Source organism: Cyprinodon tularosa, unplaced genomic scaffold (assembly GCF_016077235.1).
Source record: "Cyprinodon tularosa strain WSP-4 unplaced genomic scaffold, ASM1607723v1 ctg637, whole genome shotgun sequence".
NCBI classification, from domain to species: Eukaryota; Metazoa; Chordata; class Actinopteri; order Cyprinodontiformes; family Cyprinodontidae; genus Cyprinodon; species Cyprinodon tularosa.
This window is the reverse complement of record NW_024039382.1, coordinates 106,069-124,619: the sequence shown is the minus strand read 5'-3', so window position 1 is coordinate 124,619 and position 18,551 is coordinate 106,069. Positions and strand designations below refer to the sequence as shown.

The 18,551-nt window shown below is 40.9% G+C and overlaps 1 protein-coding gene across 2 annotated transcripts; it reads left to right on the top strand.

The window, feature by feature from the left end:
• The first annotated feature begins 1,370 nt into the window (after positions 1 to 1,370).
• On the top strand, positions 1,371 to 18,488 carry rcn3 (reticulocalbin 3, EF-hand calcium binding domain). 2 transcript variants are annotated; one of them, XM_038308436.1, is made up of 8 exons: positions 1,371 to 1,509; positions 4,426 to 4,659; positions 7,477 to 7,670; positions 7,789 to 7,961; positions 8,254 to 8,314; positions 8,391 to 8,482; positions 10,477 to 10,584; positions 18,345 to 18,488. In XM_038308436.1, the coding sequence occupies exons 2-8, from the start codon at positions 4,442 to 4,444 to the stop codon at positions 18,450 to 18,452; spliced, it is 954 nt and encodes a 317-aa protein (XP_038164364.1). In that variant the 5' UTR covers positions 1,371 to 1,509; positions 4,426 to 4,441; the 3' UTR covers positions 18,453 to 18,488. The 2 variants fall into 2 exon arrangements, with proteins under 2 accessions (XP_038164364.1, XP_038164363.1); XM_038308435.1 differs by lacking the exon at positions 18,345 to 18,488 and adding an exon at positions 14,125 to 15,216.
• The last annotated feature ends 63 nt before the right edge of the window (positions 18,489 to 18,551 follow it).

Below are 18,551 nucleotides of genomic sequence, written 5' to 3'. Positions count from 1 at the left end.
ATGAAACTGAAAACTCAAAGAAAAGCTAACAAAACCAAGACCATAACAGATGTGGTTCCAGATAACCAGGAATCAGACTCCTTTAACATCAATAAATCACTCTAAACTGAATCGGATTTCAGTACAGTTGAAATGAGCTGATATAATTTTTTGTTAGTGTGAACAATTTTACCACGTCATATAAAACTGGACGATCGCATTATCTACCTGCTGCAGCGGGCGCTCACCCACCTGCAGACCGCCTGAAGCGCAGTGAGAATCATGTTCTTTGACTTCTCCAGCACTTTCTACACCATCAGACCAGAGCTGCTGAGGGGGAGGCTGGAGAACAGACATCTTACTGTCCGGACCATCAGCTAACTTACTGAATGCCCTCAGCTCGCACGGCTGCCAGTCAAAGGTGGTAATCTGCAGTAACGGGGCCCCTCAGGGCCACATTCTGCCTCCGTTCATCCTCACCCTTCACCTCCAGGCGGCGCTCTGGACTCAGTGGAGGAACTGAGAGGAGGATGCTGTCCAAGCTTCCATCCATCACCTTCCACCCTCTGGACCAGACCTCCACCTTTAGTGGAAGACTTTTACACCCTGTCTGTATAAAGGAGTGCTATAAGTTGTGTTCAATGTATAAGGTGCAATTACTATTTGATAGCCTGTTTCTCTATATAAATTGATAGTGTGGAGAGTTGCGGCCTAGTGGTGAGGGCACAGAGCTTGGAATCCTGAGGTTCTGAGTTCAAGCCCCACTCCCACAGACTGCCACTCTGGGTCCCTGAGCAAGACCCTTAACCCCACCCTGCTCCCCGGGCGTCACACAGTGGCAGCCCACTGCTGCCCAAAGGGATGGCTTATATGCAGAGGGTGAATTTCTCCAATCTGAGATCATTAAAGTTCAATTATTATTATTGTTGTTGTTATTATTATTATATCTGACACACAGTTTGCAGAACACCCTGTGCAATAACCCTGTCTAATGATCCTACTATTAATAAAAAGCTGCCATAAGTGGACGCACTGTGTTTACTGTATATTTCCCATGCATCTTTTCTTCCTTTGGCTCCTTCTTCTCCTTTGACTATTTCAGCTGCTTTAAGGAGTAAATTTCTCCGCTGTGGGATCAATAAATTAAACTGCATAATTTTTATCTCACAGATACATTCAGATGATTACATGTTGTGTTTGTATAAATAGCTTGAAATAATAATAAAGCTTAATCAGTGATCGGGGGGTGGGGGGGTTGGGGTCTGTGGGAGGGGCAGGAAGGATGCACTGGAGGAGAGGACTCTGACGTGACAACGTGGCGATATCTGACCAATCAGAATCGTTCCTAAAACTCTCTCCCGCTATGTGCTCCTTTCTATTGGCTAGGAGTTTCCCCCAAAGCGCCGGTGATTGGTTATCTATTGGACAACTCCCGCCCCCTCTGTATCCTTATTTAAAGACCCCGAAATGCCAACGCGGACCTCTGGTCTGAGATCTGCTGTGGGAGGAGAAGCTGAAGCTGCAAAGCTGGTGAGTTTTCACACTTTCTGTCTGGTAGATACTACAGAAACTACTACAGAAGGTACTATAGAAACTACTACAGAAGGTACTACAGAAACTACTACAGCAGATACTATAGAAACTACTACAGAAGGTACTACAGAAACTACTACAGAAGGTACTATAGAAACTACTACAGAAGGTACTATAGAAACTACTACAGCAGATACTATAGAAACTACTACAGAAGGTACTACAGAAACTACTACAGAAGGTACTATAGAAACTACTACAGAAGGTACTACAGAAACTACTACAGCAGATACTATAGAAACTACTACAGAAGGTACTATAGAAACTACTACAGAAGGTACTATAGAAACTACTACAGAAGGTACTATAGAAACTACTACAGAATGTACTATAGAAACTACTACAGAAGGTACTATAGAAACTACTACAGAAGGTACTACAGAAGATACTACAGCAGACACTACAGAAGGTACTACAGCAGGTACTACAGAAGGTACTACAGAAACTACTACAGCAGATACTACAGCAGGTACTACAGAAGGTACTACAGAAACTACTACAGAAGGTACTACAGAAACTACTACAGCAGATACTACAGAAGGTACTACAGAAACTACTACAGCAGATACTACAGAAGGTACTACAGAAACTACTACAGAAGGTACTACAGAAACTACTACAGCACATACTACAGAAGGTACTACAGAAACTACTTCAGAAGGTACTACAGAAACTACTACAGCAGATACTACAGAAGCTACTACAGAAACTACTACAGAAGGTACTACAGAAACTACTACAGAAACTACTACAGCAGATACTACAGAAGCTACTACAGAAACTACTACAGCAGATACTACAGAAGCTACTACAGAAACTACTACAGAAGGTACTACAGAAACTACTACAGAAACTACTACAGCAGATACTACAGAAGGTACTACAGAAACTACTACAGAAGGTACTATAGAAACTACTACAGAAGGTACTACAGCAGATACTACAGAAGGTACTACATAAACTACTACAGAAGGTACTACAGCAGACACTACAGAAGGTACTACAGCAGGTACTACAGAAGGTACTACAGAAACTACTACAGCAGATACTACAGCAGGTACTACAGAAGGTACTACAGAAACTACTACAGAAGGTACTACAGAAACTACTACAGCAGATACTACAGAAGGTATTACAGAAACTACTACAGCAGATACTACAGAAGGTACTACAGAAACTACTACAGAAGGTACTACAGAAACTACTACAGAAGGTACTACAGAAACTACTACAGAAGGTACTACAGAAACTACTACAGCACATACTACAGAAGGTACTACAGAAACTACTACAGCAGATACTACAGAAGCTACTACAGAAACTACTACAGAAGGTACTACAGAAACTACTACAGAAACTAATACAGCAGATACTACAGAAGGTACTACAGAAACTACTTCAGAAGGTACTACAGAAACTACTACAGAAGGTACTACAGAAACTACTACAGAAACTAATACAGCACATACTACAGAAGGTACTACAGAAACTACTTCAGAAGGTACTACAGAAACTACTACAGCAGATACTACAGAAGCTACTACAGAAACTACTACAGAAGGTACTACAGAAACTACTACAGACACTAATACAGCAGATACTACAGAAGGTACTACAGAAACTACTACAGAAGGTACTACAGAAACTACTACAGCAGATACTACAGCAGATACTACAGAAACTACTACTGCAGATACTACAGCAGATACTACAGAAACTACTACAGCAGATACTACAGAAACTACTACAGCAGATACTACAGAAACTACTACTGCAGATACTACAGAAACTACTACAGAAGGTACTACAGAAACTACTACAGCAGATACTACAGAAACTACTACTGCAGATACTACAGCAGATACTAGAGAAACTACTACAGCAGGTACTACAGAATATACTACAGCAGGTACTGCAGCAGATACCAGAGAAACTACTACAGCAGGTACTACAGAAACTACTACAGCAGATACTACAGCAAATACTACAGAAGGTACTACAGCAGGTACTACAGAAGGTACTACAGCAGGTACTACAGAAGGTACTACAACAGGTACTACAGAAGATACTACAGAAGGTACTACAGAAGCTACAAATTGCTCAAACTTATCGGTTCTATACCTCAGGAAAATATGTCAACGTTTTTTTTTCTGCTAGCTGACCAGCAGTGCACAGCTACAGGTGGAGGAGGGGCGGAGGTGCATTTCTCTGTGCCTCAGCTTCATTATGTAGGGAGTTCATTTTCTTTTGTTTCCGTATAATACATCTGTTACCTGCTGTAAAAAGTCAGATTGATTCAAAGTTTTCTATCTAAGGAAAACCAGCTGATTGAATCGACTCATTGACTCTTCAGCAATCCCTCACACTAAGCATGCTTGTCGCGACAGTGGAGAGGAAAAACTCCCTTTGAACAGGAAGCAACCTCCAGCTCCCATGTCAGAGGATGAAGAGAGCACATCCAGTCAGTCAGAATCAGAGAAACAGGACTACACTGAAAAACAGGCTGATCTCCTTGCCGCAAGAAGGTTCTGGGTTCGATTCCCGGCCTGGTGTCTTTCTGCATTGACCCTTGACCCATGACCCTTCTCCCTCTTCCTATCACCTCTTTCTTCCCCCAAGTGAGGAGTTGTTCAGCTTGATGGCTTTAGGAGCAAAGGAGCTCAGCAGTGTGTTGTTCCTGCAAGCAGCAATCTCCCACTGATCAGACTCCTCTGAGCGGTGCAGAGGGTGGCTGGCATCTTTCATAATGTCCAGCAGTTTAAGTGTCCTTTATGCTGATGATGTGGTGATGTTTTCCCAGCTGTCTCTCTCCTGTCCTTTTAACGCCGCTCTGATTTCCTGCCTCCACCTCAGTCCCAGAAAACCAGCCATGTTGCTGCTGACTTCGCTGGCGTCCGTCTACTTCCTGGCTGCGGCTGCCTTTGCCGTCCCCGCTCAGGAGAAGCGCGTCCACCACCAGGCCGATCTGAGTGACCACGTCCACGACGACAGCCAGAATTACCAGTACGACCACGAGGCCTTCCTGGGCAAAGAGGATGCCAAGACCTTTGACCAGCTGACCCCTGAGGAGAGCAAAGAGAGGCTGGGGTAGGTTCCTAGATGGACAAACCACCTTTAATAGGATGGAGTTACAGTCCGTCCATTAAAGTCTCTCTTTGGTTTCATTTTAGACGCAATCAGTGACAAAACAAAGCTAATGAAGAAAATAACTGATGGTTAAAACTGTAAAAACGACCTCACATCCTCTTATAGGACTCTAGATGCAAGTTATCAATTTAATTAAAGTGGATCAATCTTATCGATTGACTGATAACAATCAGAGTTTTCTGTATCAAGAGGATCTTTCCACAACATGAACAATATTTGTTTTTATAATGCAGAGGTTAAAAAAAGCACATCATTATATTTTAATTATTGATTGTTCCAGCTTTATTAAATACTGACTGAATAAACAGAAATGTTTCTCTCTAAACTGCTAATATTTCCTGTATAAAATGCACTAACTCTGCAGCATTCACTGTGTCTACTGTGCTAATATTTAGTGTAGAGCCCTGGAAATACGTTAACGTGATAAATTTAATTATTAGATATAATTATGTTATTGATTTAGTATTTAGTTAGAACAATTCATTTGGTTTATGACTAAATATGTGCTCAAACTATTTTATTTTTTTGTTGATCCATAGTTTCTGTCATGATAATAATCCCTTAAGAAGAACAGAATGCATGATGGGAGTTAAAAGTTCATAACCTGTATATATTTACAGAAAGAGAGAAAACCATATAAGCTGGATTTTGTTTAATAAAGTTGCACAAAAGCAAAAATCTTTTTAGATCTTTTTCAGGGTGCAACATTAGCACGTCTTTTTCATAACGCTACAGATGTCCTCTGCTTTTCTGACATCACATCCTCTACTTCTGAGCACAAAGGAGATGTTCCGCTGCTCCACCGTGCAGCACAGATAAATGGGCCCATTTATGGGATTATTTAGGAGTTTATCAGTGTTTATGTTTACAGACAGAACCAAATGAAACAGAACTGAACTCTGGATCATTCATGGTTCTTCTCTGCCTTCAATCTGGCTTTACTTCTATAGAAATACCAGTGAGGCTCTGCTTAATGAACAGCTGCACCCTCTAGTGGACGAAACATCATATTACAACACTAAAAGAAAAAAGACTTGATCAAATACATTTTAATCTAATCAACAATCAATCATTAGTAAATAATTTGTTTTGATGTTAAATAAAACACTTTGACTGGACTGTATATTTTTCAACAGGAAACATTAAGACATAAATCCACAAATGGATTTACTCTGAACATAAAGAAGGAGAGAAAATGGAGGCAAACCTTTATACTTTAAACTCTTAAAGATGGCCGATACCTTGAAACTCTGTTGGTATTTTACCTTCTGTCATATTTCTAGGTGAACGCGCCACTGAGCAGATATATTTTCTATCTGCCAGTTTTGTCCTCTTAACAAATTTATCAACAGAAAATAATTAACCTCACGAAAAAGGACAATTTCTTTAATGTTGGAAAGGATCGTATATAAGGTTTGCACATTAGACCAAATACACCATTCTATGATTAATATATTATTATAATATCTTATAATAATGTTATGCTAATTTTATTACTGTTGAGGAATCAAATATTAAAGACAGACTTTTATCTTTAATTACTTTTAACTATGAAACAGATATGAAAGATTAAAATTTCCTGCAGTGGATGATCATCTGTTGGAAGAAAAAAAAGAAAAGGGAAACAGAAGATGAAGAGTTAATTTCACAGCTGAATCGTTTTGCTGCTTAAAGGAATCTAGGTTTCTCTGAGCAGCAGGTCGATGCCTTTTTTTTTGGCTCCCATTTGATAAATTAAAATTATTTGCTTAAAAACGATTATATCTGTTAAGAAACCTGAAACCTCTTTATTTTATTAGTGTTTAAGAAAAAATCTTAAGGAATGTTACATCGGGTCTTAAATAAAAGCCAAAATCATAGGTTTTTCTCTAGTTATTTTAGATCTACCTAAATTTTCTAGGATGCTTTTTCTTTGAAGGGTTCTGACTGCGGCTAAAGGTTTTACTGGAACATCGGACCGGTCTCAGATTTATCAGACTGCTTCCTTTTTAAACCTAATGAAAGGAATAATTTAACCTTTGCTTTATGTGCTATTTATTAATTATATGCAAATATTTCATGGGGAAGAAATAAGTTATAAACCCTTTATTTGTTATTATATCCATATTGAAAACCATTTAAAGCATTTTGGGCGAAATGTCCGGTCTTTCTGAAAACTGGCACTGATTAAATTTTTCTTTGCCAGACTGCCTAACCTAGAGCTAGTTTACCGTTTTCTAACATAGGAAGAGTTTTAGAGCAGTGCTTCTAGGTTCTTTTTCTATATCTGCTTCTGTCTCTCTTACTCCAGTCGGCCTCAGCAGATAGCCGCTCGCTCTAAGCTGGTTCTGATAAAGGTTACTTCCTGTTCAATGGTAGTTTTCCTCTCCACTGTCGCTTCATGCATTATCATTGTGAGGGATTGCTGTAGAGTCAGCGACAGAATGCAAGCAAACGTCTGCTTATTTACCAGCTCATCCAGTAAAATCAACGAGTCGATGCAAACAGCTGCTTTTCCTTGGACTGGTTGAATCGTTTTGTTTGAACTGACGCTGGAACTTCCATAAATCCGTCTATAAATGACGTGTTTTTGATTGCAGCTTCATCTGTTGGCTATATTATTTCAGGTCAGTTGAGAGTCAGAAGGATTTCTGTTAGAATTTTGGACAGGATGTAGAAGTTAAAAGATTTAATTTCCTGTCATTATGTTGGAGAAATCTTAGTGAAATAGTCTCTGTTTAGCCTGTTAATGTGAACTTTGTGCTTTTTGCTCTGCAGAAAGATCGTTGACCGCATCGACACCAACAAGGACGGCTTCGTTGACCACTCTGAGCTGCGCAAGTGGATCAAACACCGGCAGAATAGATACATCGAGGAGAACGTCAACAAGCACTGGAAGGACTACGACGCTAACGGGGATGATAAGATCGCCTGGGAGGAGTATAAGAACACCACCTATGGCTACTATCTGGGTAAAGCTCTTGGTTTTTGCACCATTTGAAATGTTTATTTGCCGTCACTACTTGGTGATGGCAAACCGGAAGGACGGGTGGAGCCGCACAGGTTGCTCAGAATCCCTTTTCTTTTCAGGCGACGACTTCAATGACATTGAAGACAAGGAAACGTATAAATCCATGCTGGCCCGCGACGAAAGGCGCTTCAAGGCGGCCGACAAGGACGGCGACGGCATCGCCACGCGCGAGGAGTTCACCGCCTTCCTTCACCCCGAGGAGTTCAGCTACATGAAAGACGTGGTGGTGCAGGTAGAGCCATGCTGGACGCAGATCTAGGAGCTCAAATGCATCTGCTGATTGTTTACAAATCAAACTAAGACTAGAAGCAGAACATCTGCAGACCATAACAGGCTGGTGGGCACGGTAACAATGATGTGGAGGACTTTGGCAGAATACGTAGCGCTGAAACCTTTTTCTCAGCTTTCTCTGGGCTTAGATCTGAAGCGATGGAAGCAGAAACATGGCAGGCAGCAGGATGTGAGGAGTTTCTGCTAAGATGTATTAATAATCAGGGAACTGACAGCTGGCATTTCCCCAACAGGAGACTGTGGAGGACATCGATAAGAACGGCGACAGGAAGATCAACCTGGCCGAATACATCGGTAAGTGGGCCCCAGTCTGACCAGTCTGATGTCTGCGCTGGAACCAGTCAACATTCATGACTTTCTCCCTCGCCAGGTGACATGTACACACCAGAGGACGGAGAGGCGGAGCCTGACTGGGTTCAGACTGAGAAGAAACACTTTGCAGATTTCAGAGACATCAACAAGGTGAGAGCGGCTCTGACTGCGTCCGTCATGACGTACGTGTTCCATCAGAAGTTATAAAACCTTTACACCACAACCACTGATCCCTAATTATTCACTTGATTGCTGATTGCCCGTTGGTAGTATGGGGTTGAAGTGAAACCACCGGCCGCCATATTGGTACTCCCTAGTTAGATTGGTCGCATTGTAAAGAGTATGTGCGCTACAGCATCAAACAACGATGATGTTCTCATTTTCTGGGGGGGCTTAAGACTTTTAAAATAAAGATAAATTCACAGCATCAGTAGATTACTACGGTGGCCCAGAGGTGTCACCACCAATACAAAAGCCGCAACACAAATACAAGAGCCGCAACACAAATACAAGAGCCGCGACACAAATACAAGAGCCGCAACACAAATAAAAGAGCCGCAACACAAATACAAAAGCGCCGCAACACAAATACAAAAGCCACAACAGAAATAGCCGCAACGGAAATCTGAAACTACAACGAAAGTGACGCAACAGTTGGTTGTTATTCATGACAGTAGAAGAAGAAGAAGCTGAAGCTAAAGCTAAAGCTAAAGTACATGTCTGTTAATGCTGTAGTATTTTCCTATTTGAAAACTTAAATGATGCCAAATACTTTTATACAGTGTCTGTGTATCAGCCTTTAAAAAAGTTTGAGTTGTTTTTTTCCATCAATAAAAAATGCAATATATTGCAGCACATATGCTGATGAAGATTCTCAGTCATCCAGGTCATAGTCATTCCATAAAAGTTCAAAAAAATCCACTGGACTCCAGGAAGCTTTCTCAATTCAATTGAGAAAGCTTCCTGGAGGGGTGGCGAAACGTTCATTTCAGCACATAACTTTTTTTTCTTTTGAGAAATACAACAAAAACCACAAAAACGACAGCATCATCCACTTAATAAAGAATTACTACACTGACATTTCACAGTGAAGTACTTTCTATTTCCTTTACTTTCTATTTTCTAACGTTAGACCCAATATCAATGGCTAATTTAGTCAATAACTTTGAGTCTGTCCCAGATAGCCAGACTAATATTACGCTACATGCTATACTATAGGATCCATTGGCTATAGATGGATTTATTGGTTAGTTCATCCACTGTCTGGGAAATGACCTGTGGAACGTCTTCCTGCAGCCAGGAAACTTCTGGTTTCTGCAGCCAAATGCTGCACAGGGAGGCCTTTCTATGGCGCGTCTCCATGGGAGTGGGGAGTACCAATATGGCGGCCTGTGGCTTCACTTTTTGGGACCAATCAGCATCCAGTGAATAGAGATCAGACGAACAGACTGATGCAGCATCAAAGCAGCAGCCGCCCCGATCCGTCCGTAGACCTTCTGCTCATTTCTCCCCTCAGTCTTGAACAGGACCTAAGGTTCCTTCACTCCTCCACTTTAGGCGGGAGCTCCTCCAATCAAAGCTCTAACAGGAAGGCAGAGTGAGGGAGCAGCGAGGTGGGGCTTCTTAACGCACCAATGAAGCAGCTGAATGTGCGTTTAAGAAACAAACTGCTGGTCGATGTTTGGAGACATGTTTTTATCGTTCTTTACAGAAATGTTTGCAGAATCTCGTTTCTCATCCGTTTAGGAAAAAATGTCTGTAGAATCATATTTCTAGCAATTCTTATCAAAGCAGCTCACAATCAGTCAGATCAGTTTATGAACATGTGATGGACTTTGACTAGGACGTTCCAGTCCATCTGTTGTATCTTTGACTGGATCTTCTGGAAGGTTCTCCTGCTGGAAGGAGAACCTCCAGCCTGGTCTCAGGTCCTCTTCCATCTATGATGGTTTTTTTGGGTTATTTGCTCCATCCGTCTTCCATCACCTTTAACCAGCCTCCATCTCTCAGCCGAACAGCCTCCCCACAGCATGACGCTGCCACCACCTTCTGTGCTGTGATATTTGTGGAAGTAAAGGCTAGATGGTTCATTTAAAGCTTACGTAACGTTTCCTTCACACCCTGTACTCTTACGTTTCATGCAGGACGGCTACCTGGATGCTGATGAAGTGGCCCAGTGGGTTCTACCAGGAGAGGTCGACCACGCGGACAACGAGGCCAAGCACCTGATCCATGAGACCGACACAGACAAGGTAGACGTGCTAACAGTTCTCAAACCCTGATGGTGGCCATGTCGGGATCAACCAGACGTAGTTCCTTTACCTTCTAAGGGTTTATTCGTCTCTTTCGCTGTGTTTACATGGTGTTGGGTTAGTATCAGTATTTGACAGGAAGTTGTATCTAGAAACTACAGGTGCTGGTCATAAAATTAGAATATCATGAAAAAGTAGATTGATTTCAGTAATTCCATTTAAAAAGTGAAACTTGTATATTATATTCATACATTACATACAAACTCATATATTTCAGATGTTTATTTTGTTTAATTTTGATGATTACAAATGACAACAAATGAAAATCTCAAATTCATCATATCAGAAAATTAGAATATCGTGAAAAGGTTCAAAATTGATGGCCCCTGGTGCCACACTCTAATCAGCTAATTAACTCAAACCACCTGCAAAAGCCTTTAAATGGTCTTTCAGTCTAGTTCTATAGGCTACACAATCATGGGGAAGACTGCTGACTTGACAGTTGTCCAAAAGACGACCATCGACACCTTGCACAAGGAGGGCAAGACACAAAAGGTCATCGCTAAAGAGGCTGGCTGTTCACAGAGCTCAGTGTCCAAGCACATTAATAGAGAGGCGAAGGGAAGGAAAAGATGTGGTCGAAAAAAGTGTACAAGCAAGAGAGATAACCGCACCCTGGAGAGGATTGTGAAACAAAACCCATTCAAAAATGTGGGGGAGATTCACAAAGAGTGGACTGCAGCTGGAGTGAGTGCTTCAAGAACCACCACACACAGACGTATGAAAGACATGGGTTTCTGCTGTCGCATTCCTTGTGTCAAGCCACTCTTGAACCACAGACAGCGTCAGAAGCGTCTTGCCTGGGCTAAAGAGAAACAGGACTGGACTGCTGGTGAGTGGTCCAAAGTCATGTTCTCTGATGAAAGTAAATTTTGCATTTCCTTTGGAAATCAAGGTCCCAGAGTCTGGAGGAAAAGAAGAGAGGCACTTCATCCACGTTGCTTGAAGTCCAGTGTAAAGTTTCCACAGTCAGTGATGGTTTGGGGTGCCATGTCATCTGCTGGTGTTGGTCCATTGTGTTTTCTGAGGTCCAGGGTCAACGCAGCCACATACCAGGAAGTTTTAGAGCACTTCATGCTTCCTGCAGCTGACCAACTTTTTGGAGATGCAGATTTCATTTTCCAACAGGACTTGGCACCTGCACACAGTGCCAAAGCTACCAGTACCTGGTTGAAGGACCATGGTATCCCTGTTCTTAATTGGCCAGCAAACTCTCCTGACCTTAACCCCATAGAAAATCTATGGGGTATTGTGAAGAAGAAGATGCAATACACCAGACCCAACAATTCAGAAGAGCTAAAAGCCACTATTAGAGCAACCTGGGCTATCATAACACCTGAGCAGTGCCACAGACTGATCGACTCCATGCCACGCCGCATTGCTGCAGTAATACAGGCCAAAGGAGGCCCAACTAAATACTGAGTGCTGTACATGCTCATACTTTTCATGTTCATACTTTTCAGTTGGCCAACATTTCTATAAATCCTTTGTTTTTATTGGTCTTCAGTAATATTCTAATTTTCTGATATGATGAATTTGAGATTTTCATTTGTTGTCATTTGTAATCATCAAAATTAAACAAAATAAACATCTGAAATATATGAGTTTGTATGTAATGTATGAATATAATATACAAGTTTCACTTTTTAAATGGAATTACTGAAATCAATCTACTTTTTCATGATATTCTAATTTTATGACCAGCACCTGTAGATCTAGAATCAAGGTCAAACTTTGACTTTGTTCACCTGAAGTTACTCAAATCTGATTAATATTATTTTATTTTTTTGCCCATAAGTGACCTGGATCTGATCTTTTCTGAACAACACAGATCTGATTTGTTCCAATGCGACCCAGGTCACTTGGCTCTCTGGTCCTGAATCCAAACGAATCTGATCTTTTCAAATGTGACCTGTTTCTGGACGACCCGGTCACATTCATCCAAACGGAATGCCATTGATGCTCAACAAAGGTCACTATTCTGGGTCTCGCTACGCAGAAGCGGGAAGAAAAACAAAGAAAGAAATGAAAGATTGCTAGATGCGCTCCAGCACTCCCATCTATGTTCACCTCTATAAACACAGTATAGAACTTTACTCACCTCACATTGGAGAAATTAACTCTCTGCATTTAACCCCTCCCCTTGGGGAGCAGTGGGCTGCCATTGTGCGCTGCCTGTGGAGCAGTGTGGGGTGTTTATGTTCTTGCTCAGGGACCCAGAGTGGCAGTCTGTGGGAGTGGGGTTGGAACTCAGAGCCTCAGGATTTCAAGCTCTATGCCTGGGGCGCCACTCTCCTATAAAACTTCCCTGACCGGGAATCAAACCCGGTTCCGCAGGGGTGAAAGGTCATGTCCCTGACCCAATCATGCTTCCTTGTTCCTACGGAGCACGCTTGTTTGTGATGTCATTGCGTCCTCTGCTGCGCAGGCGGGACTCTTAAGTTGCATGAATGCAGTTCAGACAGGAGATTGCATACAAGTCAAATATATTTGGAAATGTGAACGCACCACGCAGAAGAATAGGTTTGAATCGAGCATTAAGGCCTGGAGAGTGAACGTAGCCTCAGAGTTTACTCTTAATGATGTAGCTCTACGGTTGAAGTCATTGAACATGTGTTCTGATATCAGAGAACTTAAGACTTAGGAATTGATCTGGACTCTTTCACCAACGACTCGTTACTTCAATCAGATTTGCCTTAAAAATATGTGATATCAAAGCAACACTGCGTAAATTTAGCCCCTGGTCCTAGACCTGCACCATCCCTAAGTGTTCTGGTATCAGACCAGTTTGGACCAGCAGAATGGGGCGTCCTTTAGTTCCTGGTAAAGATCAGGAACCATTGACGCTCTGGAGGAAATCCTCCATCAGTCTGATCAGCTGAGGGTCGGAGCTCAGTCTGACGTAAAGCGGCGCTTTGGGTCACATGACCCATTCAGAGACGGATCAGAGCCTCATCTTCACAACAAACCAGCAAAATATTGTAACGACAGGTTTGTTATTGTGAGATTTAACAGAATCTGTAAAGAAATCCAGTTGTTTGTTTTTTTGTGGATCATTTTCTCCTTGGATTTCTCGCCTGGATTGTTTCTGTTGATATTTACACCTAAAAAAAACTGCTTAAGTTTTTGTTTTTCAGGTGGTTTAAAAGTCTGACTCCTTTTTATTCCAAACAATAATTTCCAAAACTGCTAAAGATCTAGAAGTTATCACAGATTAAATTACATATTTAGTCAAACAACATGTTTTAAATCTAGTTTGCACTTTTCTGGACCTGGGACTTTCATGTGTTTACACTGGACTTGTCCCGCCCCCCTCCCTGCGGAAAGGAACAGTACTTAATTGTTGTTAAATTGGTTTAATTTCATCACTAATTATCTCCTTTCTGTCTTTCTCTCGCTGTTTGTCATCCCTCCTTTCTCCCGTTTCTCCCAATCATCTGTTGATCAACCAACGACGGATGAAATGCTATAATCAAACAGGATGAGAAAATCACCAAGAAGGAGATTCTGGCCAATTGGAACATGTTTGTTGGAAGTCAAGCCACCAATTATGGTGAAGATTTAACAAAGAAACACGAGGAACTTTGATGTGCCGTCCCTGGGAGGTTCGGGGGGGGTTAGGGATAGGCTGGGATTCACTCAAGTATCTAAAGCAAAGTTTTGGCTCTTATTTACGCTGCAGTCATGGTTTAATCATGTCTCCTCGTTCTTATGTGGAAACACACAACCAGAGATGCACCGAGGAATCGGCAGACATTCAGATTGATTTAAATCCTACCTTTTTCTGTGATCATTGAAAGCACCATTTTAATTCCATTCAATTCAGTTTATTTATAAAGTTTTCTATCTAAGGAAAACCAGTTGATTGCATGGAATCATTGACTCTTCAGCAATCCCTCACACTAAGCATGCTTGTAGCGACAGTGGAGAGGAAAAACTCCCTTTGAACAGGAAGAAACCTCCAGCAGAACCAGGCTCAGTGTGAGCGGCCATCTGCTGAGGCCCACTGGGGTTCAAGGAGACAGAAGCAGACATAGAAAAAGAAGCATGGCATCAATTTAACCCGTAATGCCATATTTGATACATGTCTTTTTGAGACTTTAAAATAAAAACCTGATGAACCAAATCAATGACATGTAGCGTATCACAAATGAGAAGACGTGTTTGTGAAATCCACTAAAAGGATTTGAGTAAATCATGATTTAGCTGTTAAAAATTAAATTTGCTTGTTGACAACAAGCAGAAATCAGGGTTCTGGTCGGTGCATCTCTGATTGTAGCTCCACAAAACCATGTTTCTGGACGCAACCACATACTGTGTATGTAAGGACGGGTAATACTAATGAACATGCACTCCTGTGTCGGTATTGTTTTTGGGTTCATAGATCATCACACAATGAGGCTTTTTAAGGTCCAAACTGGATCCAGGTTGATTCTGATGTGGGGGCTTCAGTCCAAAAGAGAGGAAATATTCTTGTGTATTTGGTCTAAGAACATAGTCAAATGGTCTGGGATGGACTTTGTTACTGACTCATTATGGTTTAATAAATAAAGTCTCACTTTTTTGTACAAATCTTTGTTTGTGGTGTTATGTGCTGCAGTATTGTTGAATTTTAATTTTTGGTTTGGTAAAGGTAAGGCAACTCAAACATCTCCTTCATGGAAGATGTTAAAGGGAGAAACAGACAAAAATTATTAAAGAGAAAGTAGGCAACATCAAAACAATAATCTGGAACAGATTTTTGGAGCATCCAAACAGAAGGCTTCTGGTTCTTCATGTAGGGAGTTGAGTTTGGATCCAGATAATCTCTACACAAACTCGATGGGTTGTTCATTCCATCAATGCCAGTTATTTCACATTTAGTTCAATTTTCAATTCAGTTTATTTCTATAGCATCAATTCACATGTCATCTCAAGGCACATTACAATTCAACCAGATCATCCAATCAGATTGATTAAAAGTTTTCTATCCAAAGAAAACCAACTGATTGCGTCGACTCATTGACTCTTCAGCAATCCCTCACACTAAGCATGCTTGTAGCAACAGTGGAGAGGAAAAACTCCCTTTTTAACGGGAAGAAACTTCCATTAGAAACAGGACTACACTGAAAAACAGGCCGATCTCCAGCATCTAGAAACAAAGATGTTGATGGCAGCAGCACAGCTGATATTTCTCTCCAGGATGGAGTCACAGCCAAACATGAACAGACCAGATGAAGCTACTATGAGAAAAAGCAGAGAGAGCAGAACGTTAGAGATTGAACTAACAGATTCTGCAGAGTGGGAGAATAGAGATAGAATGAAGCAGAAAGATGAAAAAGGGGTCCCTATGTCCTCCAGCAGTCTAAGCCTATAGCAGCATAACTATAGAGATAGCTCAGGATAACCTGAGCCACTCTAACTAGAAGCTTTATCAAAAAGGAAAGTTTTAAGCCTAGCCTTAAAAGTAGACAGGGTGTCTGCCTCACGGACTAAAACTGGTAGTTGGTTCCACAGGAGAGGAGCCTGATAACTAAAAGATCTGCCTCCCATTCTCCTTTTAGAAATTCTAGGAACCACTAGTAAACCTGCAGATTGAGAGCGAAGTGCTCTGTTAGGAACATAAGGAACAATCAGATCTCTGATATCAGATGGAGCTTGGCCATTTAAGGCTTTATATGTGAGAAGGAGGATTTTAAATTCTATTCTGGATTTAACAGGAAGCCAATGAATAGACACCTAATTACAGTTTGTGAACTTCTGTTTTGTCTGCAGAAAGTTAAGAGTCATCCAGGTTTTTATCTCTTCAGACATGCCTTTAATCTATATAATGGGTTATCTTCATCTGGATTACAGACAGATATAGCTGGGTATCATCAGCATCATTCTACAAATTGGGAGCATATTTAACGTAAAGAGAATTAGTCCTAGCACTGATTTTAGTGATCAGTGCTAGGACTAGTGCTAGTCGGCATAACCAGGTGTCATTACCAGTGAATAACAATCTTTCTGCATTAAACCTTATTCTTAGCCGGCAGTTTCAGGTAGGATTTGTACTTTGGAGATGCTAGTTTATTAACAGTTATGGTTTTTAAGGGGAAAATAGAGATATGATCTCTCTTTTTAATTTTCATCAGAACTCTGGCTGCAGCATTTTTGATCAGCTGAAGGCTTTTAACTACAGTTTGTGGACTTCCTGATAGTAAAGAATTACAATAGTCCAGCCTTGAAGTAACAAGTTCAGACCTGGGAACCTTTGGGAACCATCTGTTTCTGTTCAACTGCTCCCTGACCGTGTCTGTAAATGTTGACTGTAATAATTATAACAAACTTGTAATACACCCACATTTTTAAATGTTATGTTTGCAGTAAAAGCACACATCTTGATTGTGCAACAACTGAGATGTAAAAACCACAAAAAATTGCATTATTGTCATGTTTATAAATTCAGGGGTTAAAAGTCTCAGTGGTTGCCTGAGTTAAAGCAGTGACCGAATTTGAATCTGCGAATAGAAATAAACTCAATTGAAATTGTTGGTTACTCTGGTTTCCCACACTCAAAACTATAACTGTTAGCTAAACTAGCATCTCTAAAGTACAATTCCTACCTGACACCTGGTTATGCACTAGTCCTAGCACTGATCACTAAAATCAGTGCTAGGACTAATTCTCCTTACTTTAAATATGCTCCCAATTTGTAGAATGATGCTGTTGATACCCAGCTATATCTGTCTGTAATCCAGATGAAGCTAAACCATTATATAGATTACAGGCATGTCTGAAGACATAAAAACCTGGATGACTCTTAACTTCCTGCTGACAAAACAGAAGTCCACAAACTGTAATTAGGTGTCTATTCATTGGCTTCCTGTTAAATCCAGAATAGAATTTAAAATCCTCCATCCTATGTGTATAGATATGACACATGCCAATTAGTAGATTTTATCTCCTCTGGGTTTTTCACCAGAGGCATCTCGATTTCAATGATGTGGATTCGCAACGTGTGCCCAAACAGGCACCAATGGAAGCTACATGCACTATCTACTAGTCTGCCTATATTTTGAGCAACAGTTTAACAGAAACGGCCTTCTCAAGAGGTTTTGAGATGTCGGTGGAGAAAAAGTTTGAGAAAAAGTTGTCTCTTAATTTTGTGAGAAATTTTTTCCCCCCAAATTTTGTTAATTTTTTGATTGTGACATTCATATAAAGTCAACGTTCATATCAGATTCAGTCTTCAGTGTTAATTTACCACTCCGGGCCACTGTTGCAAATCTGCAACATCCCAGAATTCATTGCATGTAAAGGTCTCTCTAAAAAAAAGTCTGAATTGTATATTACTACCCCATATGATCATTTTCTCCAAATATCAGATTTTCCCTGCAACTATAACTTAATTTAAGCCTGAGAGGCTTAAAACTTTTCTTTTTGATAAAGCTTCTAGTTAGAGTGGCTCAGGTTATCCTGAGCTATCTCTATAGTTATGCTGCTATAGGCTTAGACTGCTGGAGGACATAGGGATCCCTTTTTCATCATTCTGCTTCATTCTATCTCTATTCTGCACTTAAGTAGTAGTTGTTAATTCAGTTCTTAACTTTGGACTTTAATTTTCTTTGACCTTGTGATTTTTTCAGTTAAGTAAAATATTTAAAGACTAACCTTATTAAAACCGTATACTGTAAACAAATGATCAGTCTTTTCCTGGTTTGTGCTCTGCTCATCAGGACGGCCGTCTGACGCTGGAGGAAGTGCTCGACAAAGCAGATTACATCAAGATGAGCACAATCACTGACTATGGGGGCATGAGGGTGGAGGAGCATGACGAGCTGTGAAATCGTTTTGGAAAATATGTCTCAGCTTAAATGCATGTGCGCATCATAAACAGACCGCCAGCAATATGACATGAACTAATAAGAAGAGTGCAGAGTTAA

Excerpts from the sequence above, each read along its gene's own strand:
- rcn3 (XM_038308436.1), top strand. The coding sequence starts at position 4,442 with ATGTTGCTGCTGACTTCGCTGGCGTCCGTCTACTTCCTGGCTGCGGCT. Across the intron at positions 4,660-7,476 it reads GAGAGCAAAGAGAGGCTGGG|AAAGATCGTTGACCGCATCG; the intron begins GTAGGTTCCTAG and ends TTTGCTCTGCAG. Across the intron at positions 7,671-7,788 it reads CACCTATGGCTACTATCTGG|GCGACGACTTCAATGACATT; the intron begins GTAAAGCTCTTG and ends TTTTCTTTTCAG.